The sequence below is a fragment of the Camelus ferus genome, chromosome 20, assembly GCF_009834535.1.
Source record: "Camelus ferus isolate YT-003-E chromosome 20, BCGSAC_Cfer_1.0, whole genome shotgun sequence".
Lineage (NCBI taxonomy): Eukaryota > Metazoa > Chordata > Mammalia > Artiodactyla > Camelidae > Camelus > Camelus ferus.
Genome location: NC_045715.1, coordinates 20,156,911 through 20,172,402, shown reverse-complemented (window position 1 = coordinate 20,172,402; position 15,492 = coordinate 20,156,911). Strand labels below are relative to the sequence as shown.

General features: G+C 50.8%; 1 protein-coding gene across 5 annotated transcripts; it reads right to left on the bottom strand.

Annotated features, from left to right (window-relative positions):
- Positions 1-1,572: 1,572 nt before the first annotated feature.
- Positions 1,573-13,714, bottom strand: ABCF1 (ATP binding cassette subfamily F member 1). 5 transcript variants are annotated; one of them, XM_032463448.1, is made up of 25 exons: positions 13,566-13,714; positions 10,366-10,412; positions 10,055-10,147; positions 9,770-9,902; positions 9,589-9,626; positions 9,393-9,500; positions 8,658-8,732; positions 8,463-8,576; positions 7,522-7,623; positions 7,141-7,263; positions 6,658-6,758; positions 6,468-6,553; positions 6,038-6,177; positions 5,807-5,955; positions 5,415-5,498; positions 5,124-5,248; positions 4,804-4,916; positions 4,522-4,693; positions 4,346-4,420; positions 4,186-4,256; positions 3,114-3,146; positions 2,860-3,028; positions 2,622-2,686; positions 2,457-2,529; positions 1,573-2,311 (listed from the first exon to the last, which is right to left on the bottom strand). In XM_032463448.1, the coding sequence occupies exons 1-25, from the start codon at positions 13,636-13,638 to the stop codon at positions 2,145-2,147; spliced, it is 2,529 nt and encodes an 842-aa protein (XP_032319339.1). In that variant the 5' UTR covers positions 13,639-13,714; the 3' UTR covers positions 1,573-2,144. The 5 variants fall into 5 exon arrangements, with proteins under 5 accessions (XP_032319339.1, XP_032319340.1, XP_032319336.1 ...); XM_032463449.1 differs by having other exon boundaries at positions 9,770-9,899; XM_032463445.1 differs by lacking the exon at positions 13,566-13,714 and adding an exon at positions 13,319-13,555.
- Between the last annotated feature and the right edge of the window lie 1,778 nt (positions 13,715-15,492).

The following is a 15,492-nucleotide window of genomic DNA, read 5'->3' as shown; positions in this document are numbered from 1 at the left end:
TAGTGAAACCCCATTTTTCAATAACCATGTAAATGTGTTGTTTTTTTCCTTTTGCATCCCATTTCCATGCTGCTCTTTTTGGAGAAGCGGCATCCTTTTGCCCCTATCTCGGTGCATAACTATACACAGTGAGAGAAGAAATAAAATTTGTGTACATGAAGAGAAGTTATTTTGGAGCACCTGAAGTATCTAGTGAAACTAGCGATCAAAAACTTGAAATGTGAAATTCTGGTATTCATTTTATAACATTCCTATATATATTATGTATCATCTCATCTAGACTAGTGAACTGGGAATTTCCAGTGCCAAGTGTAAAGTGTAACGTGAAACACACGGCAACAAAAGTTTAAAAAAAAAAGCACTTCACAAATAATTACATGTCTAATCCCTTAATAACCCCATGAGGTAGGTACTTTTTATCACCTTCCTGTTACAGATGAGGAAACAGGTACCAAGAGGCTGAGTCCGAGGCCACACCATTAACAGTGGGCTTGAAGCCCGCTCCCACTACTCAATGACAGACCTATTTCATGGAATGGAGATTAATTCTTACTTGGCACAAGACCCTGATTTTTTTCCCTCAAATTCTGTAAGAGGGGCATCCCTTTATTTCTAATATACCCAACGGTGCCTCTACAACTATCTCCACACCAAACCTTCACTTTCGATATAAACCTTGTACTCGACATCTGGTGTTATTTGGCCAGAAAATAATTTCTCCAAATTTGATGTCCCAACTCAGTAAGTCTTGAATGGTTCCTCATAATCTCCCTAGAATTGGAAGCATCTGATTATTCTCTCACCAGCTCCCACACCTGGCCCTTCCCACTTGTCCTCTCCTTTCCATCCCTCTCCCTTGTGTCCTAATTCAGGATTTACTACCTCATCAGCACAACACAAGTTAGGGTGCCCATCCCACAAGTTTTTCTGGTCCACCTCACCCATCACTATCCAAATATCACCATCAACCACTTGCCACTGGGGTGTGACTTCCCGACCCTGCCCTCCGACCCTGCTCTAATAAGCAGCCACACCAGCCATGCTCTCTCAACTCCCAGTCTTCTCTTCCTTCCAAGGCTTAGATCTGTTCTCTCCCTAGGTTCCAAAAATGGCTCCCTCTTCTTCATTATTCAAATCCTCATTATTTTTCAGGGTCCACCCTCAAGCGATCCCACCAAATAACCAAGTTCTGGATCATCTTTCCTTCTGTGAGTGCGTGGCCACTTAACACCGACAGCACCACACATTTGGCCCTTAGTCGCATCGCATTATACACTCCTCTCATCTTCCAAGTCTTCTCTAGCTAGACTACTCATGAAGGCAGACCTTGTCTTTTCCCTTCTTCACACCCCACGGGGCTGTACATGTTGGCTGATATAGTAACTTCTAGGGGGATCAGCACTCTGCTCCCTGACCACAGGGCAGAATTTGGACAGTGAGAAACCCAAGTGTCCAAGGCGGGAGACTGTGGGTCACAGCCTCCCGTCCTGGTGGGGAGAGGGGGTACTAAATGCTGCCAGAAAACTGAATAAAGCAAATCCAGACTAAGAACAGTGTCAGGTCTCCAAACAGTGACAGGGTGGCGGCAACTCCTTTCGTTTATTTCTCCCTCTTGTAAAGGGAGATTTGAGTTCAGCAGCGTTCCTTTCCTGCCCCCAAGTCCCCAGCCAGACTAGAGGCTGCAAGCACCAAATCCTGGGTCACACAGCACAGGCCTCAGAACTCCCCTCTGGCTCCGAGCGGCAACAGCAGTTTATCAGTTAAGTCAGCATTGAGTCCACCAGAAAAGAGCAGCACCACTCACAGACCGGGGTGGCGGTGGGGCCTGAAGCTTTGAGGTGGACCAGAGATAGGCTTCTGAGTGAGGACAGAGTCTCAGACAACTGGCCACGTAAGGCTGGCTGGATGGAACCCCATGGTAACAAAGGTCACCTCTGTCTGTACAGAGGGAGTTCAAGGCCAAGGCCAGCTCAGTTATCTGAAGAGAAGAAGAACAGACAAGTCTTTCAGAGAAAAAGCAGTCAAAGTGGTATCCTGGTCACATCAAGATCACGCTCCTTCTTCATGTGCCCGAGTGGCCGCTGGGTCAGAGGCAGGCTTCCGAGGAGAGCCAGGGAGGCGAGGGGACTTCCAGGACGGGGAGCTCACTCCCGGGGTCGGCTGACCATGACTTCACCCAGGGCCTCCAACACCTCCCGCTTGTAATCTTCGAAGTCACCGTCGATCTGGCTGACACTCTGCTCCTCCACCACCCACAGCTGGCAGTTGGTTTCGGTGATGAGTCGTGCATCATGGCTGACGACGATCACAGCTTTGAAGAACAAGGGTGAGGAAGGAGGGCGGGGAGAAAGGAGGAAGAGGGGAATGAGAAGCTGAGGCGAGGGAGTCCTGGCCAAAGGACACCACAGCTGGTCCCCAAGGGGAGGAGGAGGAGGGCGTGCCCCGTGCCAACTTACCACCCTTGTACTCATTGATGGCCTCCCCCAGGGCGTCGATAGACTCGATGTCCAGGTTATTGGTGGGCTCGTCCTACGAGCAGGCAGCATCCCATGACTAAGCGTTCCGACTCCTCCCTTTCCTGTCTGACACCCTCACCCCGCCCCACAGTTCTGCTCACTCACCAAGATGAGGACATCGGGCTCCCGACAGGCCAGCTCCGCAAACACAACCCGGGCCTTCTGCCCGCCTGCAGCAAAGGAAAAGGAGACCCGTCGCCCCTTTTACCATTTGACACCTCTGCAGGTAAACCCCGAATGTGTGTCTGTGTGAGCGCTGAGGTCCCCCGAGTCCTGGCTCCTCTTCCCTCCTGCCTCTAAGTGCAGCCTACAGATATGAAAGTTAAGGAGGGACCCCTGGTACCAGAGAGTTTGCAGATCTGGATGGTGTGGGCGTGACTCTCAAGGCCAAAGCGGCCCAGGCACTTGCGGGCATCCTGGTAGGGCAGGTTGAAGCCCCGCTGCAGGTACTCCGTGGGCGTCTCCTCCATGCGTAGCTGCTCCGCATACTGCTGGTTGAAGAAGCCGATTTTCTGCCCGAGACGAGAAGGGGGTGGTCAGTCAAAGTCACACTTCCTTTGTCAGCCTCTGACCCCCTAATTCCCAAAGCCAACTCACCAGGCGGTGGTTCTTTCTCATTTCCCCACGAGTCTGCAAGGAAAAAGCAAGTGGGAAGATAAGAAGGGAAGGGTGCTGCAGCTCTGGCCCCAGCTTTTCTGAACGGGAGACAAATCCCCGGATTGGGCTGGGAACGAGCCAGGTGAAAAAGGGGACATGGGTGTTCTTCCTAACGCGACAAAGACACGCCCAGGAAATCAGAAGCAAGAGAATAAAGAAGGGGAAACAAAAGGCAGAGACTTGAGAACCAGGAGAGACTGACCACCACCAAAGAACCACCCCCTCCCACCCTTCCTGTGAGACTCAGGAACTGCACGTTTTCAGGGTTCCACCTCGGATGGGGAGGGAGGGACACTGTGTGTGAGGCTGCAGGAACACCTTTCTGAGGAGCTGCTCTCTGTAGGCCCTCTCAACACTTTACTGGAGGGTGTAGACAGCTACAACCTGCCTAAGCACCACATACACCACCAAAGTCCCCAAAGCAATTCTAAGGAATTTATCCTAAGGAAAAACTAAGTTCATGAACAGATACAGTAAGACTATTTGCTGCACTATTGTCCCTTTAGTGGAAAATCAGAAATACTCTAAATGACTGATATCAAAGAAATTATATAGATCCATAAGAAATGAATTCACCCACACGACTACCAACGTGGAAAAATGATGTGTATCATCTGGAAAAAGCTGGCTAAAAAACAATTCACATAGTAGCCACTTTTGTTTAATATATATATATATATATATAAACTTGTAAAGGAAAAAGGAGAAAGCAAGCCACCAAAGTTAATAGCGGTTACCTCTACATTTTTCCCTGTCTTACATAACTTCTAACACTTCTAGAACGGACGTGCATTTCTTGTGTGACCAAAACACACGTGGTGGGGTGTAGGGAGCCCCTGCACTGGCCCCAACCGTCCTGGCTCTTCTCTGGCTGATCTGAACTGCTCGCCTCTGCCGCACCCCTTAAGGAAATGAACCACCCCTGACGAGCTCTGTATTTAACTCGCGTGGTGGAGGGGGCTCCCTGAGTCCAGCCTCCGGGGAGCGGCCACACTCCCGCCGCGGGACTCACGGGCGTCAGCTTGCCGGTCAGCAGCAGCAGCAGGGTGCTCTTCCCCACGCCGTTAGGGCCCACGATGCAGACTGCCAGGCAGGTGGGGGAGACAGGCGGTCAGAGGGCTGAGGTCCCCGGGGCTCCCGCTCTGCGGCCCGAGCCTCCCCCGCCAACTCACTCCTCGAGTCCATGTCGATGCCAAAATCCAGATTCTTAAAGAGCGGCTTCTGCCCCTCATAGCCGAACGTCACACCTGAGAAAGCAAGAGCAGCCTTTCACTTTCCCCTCAGAGCCCGCGAGGCCGGCGGGGGCAGGAGGGCGGCGGCGGCGGCGGCGGCGGCGGCGGCGGCTCACCATGCAGGCCCAGCACCGGCGGGCTGAGCGGCGGCGGGTCTGGGAAGGTGAAGCGCACGGTGTACTCCTTGGGGCGCTTCAGGAGCTCGGGGGCCTCCTGCGACTCCTCATCCTGGTTTTTCCGCCGGCACTTCTGCTGCTTTCTCGTCAGCGCCTCCTTTGTTTGCTTTTCCTGGGGAGGAAGGGGAAGGGAGCGCCTCGAAAGGCAGGCCAGGCCCCAGAGGCCCGCTCCCTCGGCCTCCTCCTCAGGAGAGCCCCCGCCCGGAAGACCCAGGCGCTCACCGCCTGCTTGGTGGACTTGCCGCCCGCCTTCAGCTCCTTCAGCTTTTTCTCCTGCTTCTCATACTGCTTCAGCAGTTCCTTCTGCTTCTGCTGGTACATCTTCTTGAAGGTCACTGGGGCAACAGGGAGGACGGGCATCAATGGCTGTCCCTCTCCCCAGCAGAGGGAGAACCAGGACGAGGGACAAGGGGGGTGGGCGTCACTGTCTAGAATTCTGAAAGGTTCAGCTTATCACCGCATCCCTATGGGCCCTCCCTCTCAGGCCTTTCTCAAGGCACCATCCCTTTCCTCCCACCAGGTCCCCACACAACCCCACTTACTGTAATTGCCCCTATAGTAATGGAGCCGCTGGGCATCGAGATGGATGATGTCGGTGCAGACGTCATCCAGGAAGCCCTGGTCATGGGAGACGATGAGCAGCGTCTTCCGCCAGCCCTGGAGGTAGCTGGGATTTAGAGAAGAGTGTGGAAATGTTACAGTGGCTAAATTAGGATTAAGTTAGGGAAAGGAGACAGATGACAGGGGCAAGAAAAGAAGGAAAGCTGGTATGAGAGCTGTCAGGGGCAGGATGGGAACCAAAGATGCAAAGACTGTAATCAAGGGCATCTCACTTGTTGAGCCAAATAACAGCATTGAGGTCCAGGTGGTTGGTGGGCTCGTCCAACATCAGCAGCGTGGGCTCCATGAACAGTGCCCTAGGGGGTGGGGCAGCAGAGTGTGGGGTCATGGGGAGGAAGGTCCTTGCTCAGAGTGCCCAGACGAGCCTCTGCTGAGTGGAGCCTGAGACCACGACCACTCCTTCCCAGCCTCTTAGAGAAGTTCCCCTTTGGGAGACAATTGAGAATACACTCCCAGGTAGAGGGAAAATCCCTGAGTCTGACAACGTGGATGATGAAGGAGAGAGAAGTCGGCCTTGAACCTCCTTACAGCCTTGGAAGAACAGAAAGGGAAGGACCCTGGTGGATGAAGGCTGGAAGGGAGGGTGGTGAAGAGGGGAGCCCACCTGGCCAGGGAGACACGCATGCGCCAGCCCCCCGAGAACTTCTGTGTGGGTCGATTCTGCATTTCAGGGTCGAAGCCCAGACCAGCCAGGATCCGGCGGGCTTTGGCCTCTGCAGCAGCCGCCCCAGTAGCCCGCAACTCCTCATAGACCTGGGAGGAGGGAGAAGAGGACACATGTTTGGAGGTCCCGGGACCCCAGTCTCAGCAGTGTCCCCTGCGCCATCTCCTCTACCTTCTCCAGCCTCTCGGCAGCCGTGTCATCACCCTGCTCCAGCTGTCCCTGAAGCCGCCGCTCCTCTTCCAGCAGTTTCAGCCGCTTGGTGTCAGCTCGAAGAACAGCCTGCACAGCTGGCGTCTCATCCGCTACCACCTCTGGGGGCCGGGGGAGAAGTCAGGGCGTCTCGAGGGCCAAGGCTCCTATTCCCTCTTCCCTTCTGCTTTGCCTGGCCCTGCCTGGCTCTCCGCACTTGTCCCGAATAAAACCCGTTCCAGTCTCTCCTCTCTTCTCTCAACTTCTTTAGCACCTGTTTCCCAGTTCCCAGTCTCTCCAGGTAACCTTTCCAACTCCACAACCATGGTTTCTTCTAGCCTTGTTTGGCTTATTTACCCCAGCAGACCCTTGTCAAGCCCCTGGGTTTCACCGCCTTCCCACCAGGACTCACCCTGCTCGCACAGCAGCACGTCGATGTTGGGAGGGATGCTCAGGGCTCGGTTGGCGATGTGCTTCAGGAGGGTGGTCTTGCCCTTGCTGGGGAATGAGAACTTTCAGGACCAGGCCACCAGAGACCAGAAGGAGGTCTCCTCTCCTTCCAGCCCTTCTCTTCACGTATCTCCTGCCCCGCCTCTCCTCACCCATTGGGTCCCACCAGCCCGTAACGGCGGCCAGCGACAATGTACAGGTCGGCGTTGACGAATAGCTCCTTGCCGTGGGCTGAGATGCTGAACTTCTCCAGCTGCAGTGGTCAGGGAAGGAAGGAGCACGTGAGAACTCTCCCTTCCACACAGCAACTACAGCTTTCTTCCTGCAGGGGAGCCTCCGACAAACCGAGACTGCCAGCATAATACCCCTCCTCTCAACACACCAGTCCCTGGCCCCATGCACTGCCTCTAGCAGGAGTCTCCAAACCCTAAGCCGGTCCAGCCTGCCCCACCCTATTTCCCTCCAAGGGAAGGGAACTATCTTCTCCCTCAAGCTGGCAGAACTTAAGATGTGGAAAACACTTCCAAGCTTTCTTCCCATACCCACTTCCTCGGCTGCCACAGCCACTCTGGCAAAGGGGAGAGAAGTGGCAGGTCCCTGGGCCAACTGGCAGGAGGGGCCCCCTCCGAACCTACCTTGATGTCAGATGCATTTTCTAACATAGCCTGGCGGGAGGACACCTCTGCTTGCGACACAGAGAAGTCATTTTCAGCAGCATTGGCTGCTTTTAATGAAGCCACCTGGCGCTCATACTCCATCTGAGAAGAAAGGGAAAAAAATCACTTTTGAGGCCACTGTCTGCCAGCATCCCATCACCATGATACAGCCCTGTGTCATCAGACACCAAGCCAAGACTCACAGAACATAATCCTTTCCTTACTCCAACTGTTTTACTTGAAGGAGCACCCAAAGCTCTCTTCTTGTCCCCTAATTCACCCATCCCCTACCTGAAGCATTACAATTTAAAAAAAAATCAAATTCTCCCACCTTTAACCACTAAGAACCCAAGGTCTCACCTGTTTCTTCAGCTTTTTCTTCTCTTTCTTGCTAAGGTGAGCATAGGGATCATCAGCCTTGGACTCCCCTTCCTCCTCCTCTTCTCCTTCTTCCTCGGAGCCCTGTGAGAACCAGGGATAGTAAAACACAAGGGATCCCTTCCAGAACTCAGACTTCACATCATCTACCCCCAGTTCCACAGCCAGCTGTCCTGAAATATCTTGGCAGACCCACTCTCATTCTCATACCCACCCTGGTCTCCTTGCCACTCTTTATTCTCCATTTCTGCCCCAGGAAACATACAGGACAGACGAGATGAGTCTGTATGTATGTGTGTGTGTATGACAGGTAACAATGTGTATACACCTACAGATGTAATGGCCAATACAATGTAACTGAAGGTAGAATAATTGGAACAGGCTCTTTTTCCTCATGTATCAAATGAGTTTCTGTGGCCTAAATGGTAACCTGCAAAAAAAAAGAACTGGAAGCCCTAATATACATCCACTGAGAAATCCAGCAAAATCACAGAACTGGCAAGTGCTAGCAGTACAGGGGAGCTCAGAGATCACTAGTTCACACAGATGAGATAACTGAGACCCAGGGAAGTAGAAGGATGCACTCAAGGTCACACAGTCGGTGAGTGGCAGAGCCAGAACCCAGACTGTCTGAGGCAAAGGCCCAGGTCCTTTTCTTTCTGGATCAGGAGTTGCAAATTATGGCCCTTGAGCTAAGAATAGTTTTTACATTTTTGAAGGGTTTCTCCAAAAACGTAAAAGAAGAATATGCACCAGAGACGGTATGTAGCCTAAAAAGTCAAAAATATTTACTATGTGGCCATTTATAGAAATTTGCCAACCCCTGCTCTGGACAGTAGGAGCACCCCCAGATCCTGCCCCACCCCAAGGGCCACAGAGCCCGAGTCCCCCAGCCCACCTTCCCCCGACACCAAAGTACACACTTGCTCTGCCTTCTTGGCCTTCTCCTTCTCTTGCCCGGGAGGCTCCTTTTCTTTTGTTATTTCCTCTTCATCCTCCTCCTCTTCATTGTCGAGAGCAGCAAATTTATTTTGAGGCTATCAGGGAAAAGACAGCAGGTCGGATGACATGCTCTGATTCCTAAGACCCAGACCCTCCTCCTGCCAATACTCCCTTACCTTGGCCTTCCCCTTTGACTTCTCCTCCTTTCCCTTTCTGCTCTTGAGCCCTGGCTGTTGTTCCTGAGATACAGCCTGGGGAAGACACAGACACAAATTAATCTGCGAGCTTGTAGCTTAACAGGCATTTCTATGGAGTCTAGGAGTAGTAGTTAACGATACTGAGTTTGCCAGGGAGAAAATGAGACCCAGAGAAACGCTAGCCTCCAGCTGGAGACTAGATAGGGAAGAGACGACTAGAGAGTATCAGCACAGCTTAGGGACTGTGAGTTAGGCAAGTGAGCCACGTGAGCGGGCAGCCCTAACACTGGAGGCTTCCTGGAGAGGGTGAATCTCGAGAAGAGTTAATGGACATGGGCTTGGACAAGGCATTCTAGGGAAAAGGGAAGAGACACCATAAAGAACAAAGGCTTCAACACACAGTCAGACTGGATGCCAAGATGTGATCAGGCTGATCTGAAAGGTATATGAAGAGTCCTGTAACCCTGCTGAGGGGTCCAAGTGGAAGAGCAAAGACTTGAAGGCCTTTGTTTTAGATTCTGAGTTTGAAAGCAGCAACACCACTGTAGATTTCTCAGTGATGAAAAGTATTTTAAAAAGCTGATTTTGACAGTATAAGCAAGACAGACCTAGGAGAGCTAGTTTAAAAGCAGGAAAAGCAGGCAGGGAATGACCACACGGTGGCTAGAAGGTGCCACCTGGGGTGGGAGTGACGGGCAGAGCCACCGCTTTCACCTTATTGATCCGATTCTTCTCTGGCTTGGCCGGCTTAGGAGGATGTTTTTCTTCCTCCTCCTCTTCCTCACTCTGATCCTGAATCAGGGCTGCAAAAACATTACCACCCTGGAGAATGAAAGGGCCGGAGAAGTTAGCAGGATGGTCAAGGCTGCACGCCTGGAGTCTCTGTTTACCACACAGATAGATGGCTTACCTTGGTTTTCTTCCCTCCTCGGGGAACCGGGGCAGGTACTGAAATGACAAGGGAGAAGATGAGACAGGAAAGAGAATTACATCCAGCTCCTCTATCTAATCCAACTTCAAGAGCAAGGAATGAAGTCTGTGACCCTTCATGACTCAGGGATTCCAGTACCCATTTCCCTCAGGGCATTTACCCTCATCCTCCTCGTCACTGGCCGGCACTGAGAGCTTCTTAAGACGCTCCATGAGCTCCTTCTCTTCTCCATCGTCATCCACATCCTTCTTCCGCCGGCCTTTTCGGGTGTCTCGTTTCTTTTTTTGCTGCTGAACGCAAAACAGAATGCGAGAATGAAGGCCAGGCTGCTGCTGTATTTCTGCCCTGGAGAGAGTTCCCTATCAGCCGAGCCAACTGATGTGGGCTGCGGAGGGGTTGGGGACCTAAGATGCCCGGGTGGATTGGTAGGTCCGGACACTGGTACCTGCTGCTGCTGCTGCTGCTGCTGCTCCTTCTCCTTGAGCACCTTCTCTTCTTCCCCAGCCTGTTTGTCTTCTACTGCCAGCTCTTCAAAGAACTACAAAGGGAGTTAAGATCTGGGTAAACACAGCTCAGAGACCAACCAAGCCCTTTGCTGCCTCACATGAGCCCACGGACCTGCCACTCCAGACCCACCTTGCTTGCTCTGCTGACATGACCCCTTCCCCTCCCTCAGACCCCCACTGCCTTCATAGGGCCACCTTCTGCTCAGAAACACCCATAGTCATCTCTCACCCTCACCCCTCGTTGCCTTACCGTCTTTTTCGTCTTCTTGTCCTTCTTCCCTTTCTTCACCACTTTGTCTAGAAGGTTAAGCAGAAATTGTGAATGATGATCTGCAAATTCCAAAGCAGCCTGATCTCATCTAACAAGCTCTCAGTGGCCTCCACTCCATTTTACTGTTTTCCTAGCTCAACTATCACTCCCTAGACATTTGCACTGCCCCACAGGACAGACAATGGTGGCTTGGTCTAGGGTGGCAGTGTGAGGCAGAGGAGAATCCAGAGAGTGACGGCAGAGGTGGGCAGTAAGAAGGGGTATTTAGAGATGACTCCTATGTTTTTAGCTGGCAGAATTAGCTGGGCTAGTGGTACCAGTTATTAACTCAGGATATACTGGAAGAGAAGGACCTCTCTCCCCACCCCTACCATCTATGGGGGAGAAAGGTAGAACAAAAATATTACGAATTCAGTCTGGGTGTGTCATTTTGGGGACCTGCAGACCATGGAAACACAGCTTTCTGGTAAGTCAATAAACATCTGGGTCTGTGGCGCACTTGCTCTGCTCACACCTCAAGCACAAATCGCACTGTGTCACACTCAACTGGGTGTCTGTCTTCCATCCTAGAGAGGGACCATTTAGCTCATGTTCCCAGGGAGCAATGTGGGAAGTCGACAGAAGTTTACTGACTGAACAAATTTCAGCTTCTCCATTCTGTCCACCCCTGTTTCCCTGAAGGAGGGACCATATCTAACTCCCTCTCCCACTCACATTTGACTGGGAGGCAGCCAGCAGCCTTGTGATTTCTCATCATGCCCAAGCCGATCCACTATCACATTCACCTCCCAAACCATCCCACCCATCCACTGCTATCCAATTCTATCCAAAAGCACTCCTGTGATCATTCCCCCCCTCAAAATCCCCAAAACAAAGGCCTTCTGCTATCTACCACATTAAGTATTCTCAGACCAGAATCCCATGTAGTCCACAGTAATCATTTATTCAGACACCGAACATCTACAATGCCTAAAACTGGAGATAACAAATGAAAATCCCTATAATTTAGGGCCTCACAGACTAAAAGGGCCCATCCTATCTTTTCTGCTGTACCTCTGTTTCCTTACTCATACCTGTGTTCTGGACACTGGTCTTTCCCTGCTCCTTGGTTAACTCTCAGGTATGCTTACACCTGTCTTTGCTTAATCTGCATCCTCCATCCTGAACACATTTCAAAATTTGGTCCCTGTATTGGGTGACTAGCATGATGGAACTGAAAAGACGTGCAGCAGAAATAATGAAAGGCTTTATGCACTATTCCAAGGAGTCTAAGTCTAAAACCATTAAGAGGGAGAACCCACTGTAGTACAGAAAAAGGAATGGTCAGCTCACCCTGACAACACTGAGAAGTGACTCAAACACTAATTTCTCTCCAAAGACTAAGGCAACCACACCACCTGACCAAAGGAAGAGAAGCCTGTGTACAGGTTCAAGTGTAAGAAAGGATTATCACCAAGGAACAGGAAAAGGCTAAGTGTGGCTAAAGTATCCTCCACTTCTCCTCCTCTAATGACTCCTCCTTTTAGTACATCACTTAAGCAGCTCCTAAGTTCAAAACCAAATAAAGCACTTTCTTCAACCTTACAATCTCCGCTCTGACACTTACGTACCTCCTCATCCTTTTAATTCTCCTCTCCTGCTGTTACTTAACATCAGGGATCCTGCTACTGCTGGTCTGCCTCCAGTTTCAGAGAAGAGGCTGCTCGCTTTTCTCAGTCTTATCTCAGCCTCCTTCCTCACCTTTCTTCCATTAACTGTTGAGGTTCTTTGGGGTTCCCATCCTCTACCTCTTTTTGCTTCAATCCGCTTACACTCTCTATGGGATGCCCTGTATTTAACACCTCAACTACACTCAGCCGCATCTTTACTTCTAGTCTAGAGCTCTCTCCACAAGCACCAAACTCTCCTTGCCATCTCCTCTTAGAAATTCCCCAGAAATCTCCAACTCAGCATTCAAAAGCTGATCTTATCTCTTCCGGCTCCCCGCTCTACAGCCTACTACTGCTTTCAATTAACAGCACTGAGTTGAGTGTCATCCTTAATTCCTCTCCCTTCATGTAGTTCTAGTCAATGCCACTTCCTTCGTAACTCTGAGTCTTCACTGCCTTCGCTTATTCTCTTACCATTCTCACCTGGATCATTACCAGAGCCTCCTAAATGGTCTCCCTGCCTAATCATTTCTTATACACTTCAATGGGTCCTTTTTCTTACCGTCTTTAGAATTAAGCTCCTTGGAATAGTGTATAAAGCCTTTCATCATCTGTCTCCTGCACATCTTTCAAACACCATCACACCAGTCACAAAATACGGGGAACAAGCCAGGCTCAACTACATCTCCACTTTTGCACTAACTGCATCCTCTGCTTGCTTGGAATATTCTTCCCCTTGCTAACTCATACTGATCCTTCAAGAATGAACTCAGCTATCACAAATTCCTGGGAGGCTTGGATGACACCCCCACCCTATCCGAGCAGATGTTGCTCCTCTCTTCTCCAGTTCCTTGACATTCTCAAGCACATTCATTGCACTCGGTCAGCCTCCAATTAGTGCTCTGTCCCCTCCACTAGACCTGCCCTTTCTAGATAAGCAAGGCTTATCTTTCATCTCTAAGCTTCCAGTTCTTCTGCACAGTACCGGGTATATAGTGGGCATCCAATATATGTAAAATTAGTCACTGTATACCTGCTATGCTTATTTGTGTCCATTTTATCTCCCCCTTGAAGTACCTTCAAGTCTGGGAGGATGTCTTCATAGTTTTTCCTTCTCTTCCTAAAGCACCATAGATACACTGCACAGTTAAAAACAGGTGTTTACTGGGGTGGGGGTAGAGCCCAGCGGTAGAGCGTGTGCTAAGCATGCGCGAGGTCCTAGGTTCAACCCGCAGTACCTCCAAAAAAACAACTCCATTGCTCCCCGATCTCTCCTTCCGTACCATATGCTCTTCCTAGTCTCTTGCCCAGGCTCACTGAAGCTCTTGCGCGACACCCCGGCACCTTTTCTTTCGGCCGCACCTCAAAAGCACTCCGGCCAGGGAAAACTCGTCCCAGTCCACTGCACGCATGCGCAGTATCCCCGCACGGCCGGGTCAGTCTCGCGCCCCGTGACTCTCTCCTAAAACACGCGGACACTTCCATCTCTTCTTTTTCCTCTCTTCTTCCCTTCCTGCCTACCAGCCTCACCTGTCGGGGTCGTGCTCTCTCCGTCCCCGATCCACTCGGGCTCCGGCGGCTGTTGCTTGGGCGCCTTCGGCATCGCGGTGGCAGTTACTGCAACTCAAGCTGCGCCGGGCGCTATTTCCGCTTCCGGCAGCGTGGGGCCCGGAACCAGGCGGGCTCTAGACACAGTTGACCCCGCCCCCAGGCGGTGCACGTGGGCGCCGCACCATCATCTTGGGGGCGTGTCTGCTTCCAGTGGGGGCGTGACCTTCAATGAAGGGGCGTGACCGGAGTCCGCCTAGTCCGGTCGCATCAGCAGACTTTATGAGGATCTGAGAACTCCGCGATGCCGTGACTAAGTACTGAACGTAGTAATTTCCGACTAGTTCGAAAGGGTGAAGCATCCTTTCTTTTCTTTTTTTTTTTTAAGCTGAACGCTACCTTCTGCCTGCCCCTTACGTCTGGTTAGCGACAGAAAGGCGCAGTCCACCAACTCAGGAAGAGGCCTTGTCGGTTTAGCGTTCAGATGTGTCACAAAACCCCGAGGTGTAGAGGTGTAAACCAGGAGGAACTCTAGCCCAACAGAAATCACGATGCGGTGGACCTTGGGTTCACTCCCCCCTTTTTTTGATAACAGCTATTCTGAAGTATAATTGAGATATGACAAACTGCACAAATAGGCAATAAACTTCCAAGTGTACACTTTGATAAGTTTTGACATGTATACAGCCATTAAATCACCAACACAATCAAGATTTGGGTTCACTTCTAATTCTACCACTGAATAGGTGTGTAAGCAAGGCGTTCCCAATAGCCTTGTTATCTGCCGTTCTCTCCTTAAACTACTATAGTCTATGCTTTTGTCCCTACCATTGCCTGAATCCACTCTTGCCAAGGTCAACAGTTTGGGGCCAGTTCTCTGTCCTTATCCTACTCACTCCCCAGCAGCATTTGACTGATGGTCACTCCCTCCCCTTTTTGCTTTCTTCAAGGGCACAGTTCTCTCCAGGTTTGCTTTCCATCTCATTGTCTGCTCCCTTTCTCTCCTTTCCTGACTTCTCCCCTTGAAGTCTAAATGTTCAAGTGCCTCCAGCCTCAATCTTTGACACTCTTCTTTGTCTCATGCCTTTAAATACCATCCATAACTGGTGAAGATTCCCAAATGTCTCTTATTGATCCCAACTTCTGCCCTAAACTCCAGGCTCATGAATCCAACTGTTTACCCAGCATCCTTTCTGAGATCTCTAGTTGAACTTCCTGATCTCATCTCCTACTGTCTAGACACACTGGCCTTCTATTTTTACTTCAACCTCTCAAACTTATTCCTGCCTCCAGGCCTTTGCCCTTGTTGTTCCCTATGCCTGGAATGCACTTCCTCCAGATATTCATATGATAGCCTCTTCACTTAATTTCTGCCTTTATTCACATGTTACCTCCTCAAAGCCCTATCTGTTGTAGTAATGACCTGTTTTCTTCCTTCTGTCACTCTCTAGCCTCTTCCCTCACTGTTTTTCTTCACAGCATTTATGTCTTAAGATTATATTACTGGGTAATAGAGCCCAGTGGTAGAGCTCATTTATTGCCTATTATCCCCAATAGACTAAAGCACTATATGGGCCCGAATTTGGTCTTTTTCACTGATACATCCCAGGGCCTGGCCCAGAATAGGCACTGAGTATTCACTGGATGAATGTAAGGCTTAAATAAGACAATGAATGGGAAGAACTTAGCATGGTACCCGGCATGGAGCTAGCAACCAGAATATGCCACACTCTAAAGATCTCTCCCTGCCTCTCTAGCCATCCCGCCTTAGTCTCCTTGTCAGGCTCATCCTTGTCCTTCTTCCCTTGGCCATTAAATATCAGCTTTCCTCTAGGCTAATTCCTAGGCCCTCTTGTCTTCCCATTTGACACTCTCAGGTGATTTCAGCTACAGACTCCTTGGCGAGGTC

Excerpts from the sequence above, each read along its gene's own strand:
- ABCF1 (XM_032463445.1), bottom strand. The coding sequence starts at position 13,520 with ATGGAAGTGTCCGCGTGTTTTAGGAGAGAGTCACGGGGCGCGAGACTG. Across the intron at positions 9,627-9,769 it reads CAGTGACGAGGAGGATGAGG|TACCTGCCCCGGTTCCCCGA; the intron begins GTAAATGCCCTG and ends TTGTCATTTCAG. Across the intron at positions 6,178-6,467 it reads CGTGCTGCTGTGCGAGCAGG|AGGTGGTAGCGGATGAGACG; the intron begins GTGAGTCCTGGT and ends CCCGGCCCCCAG.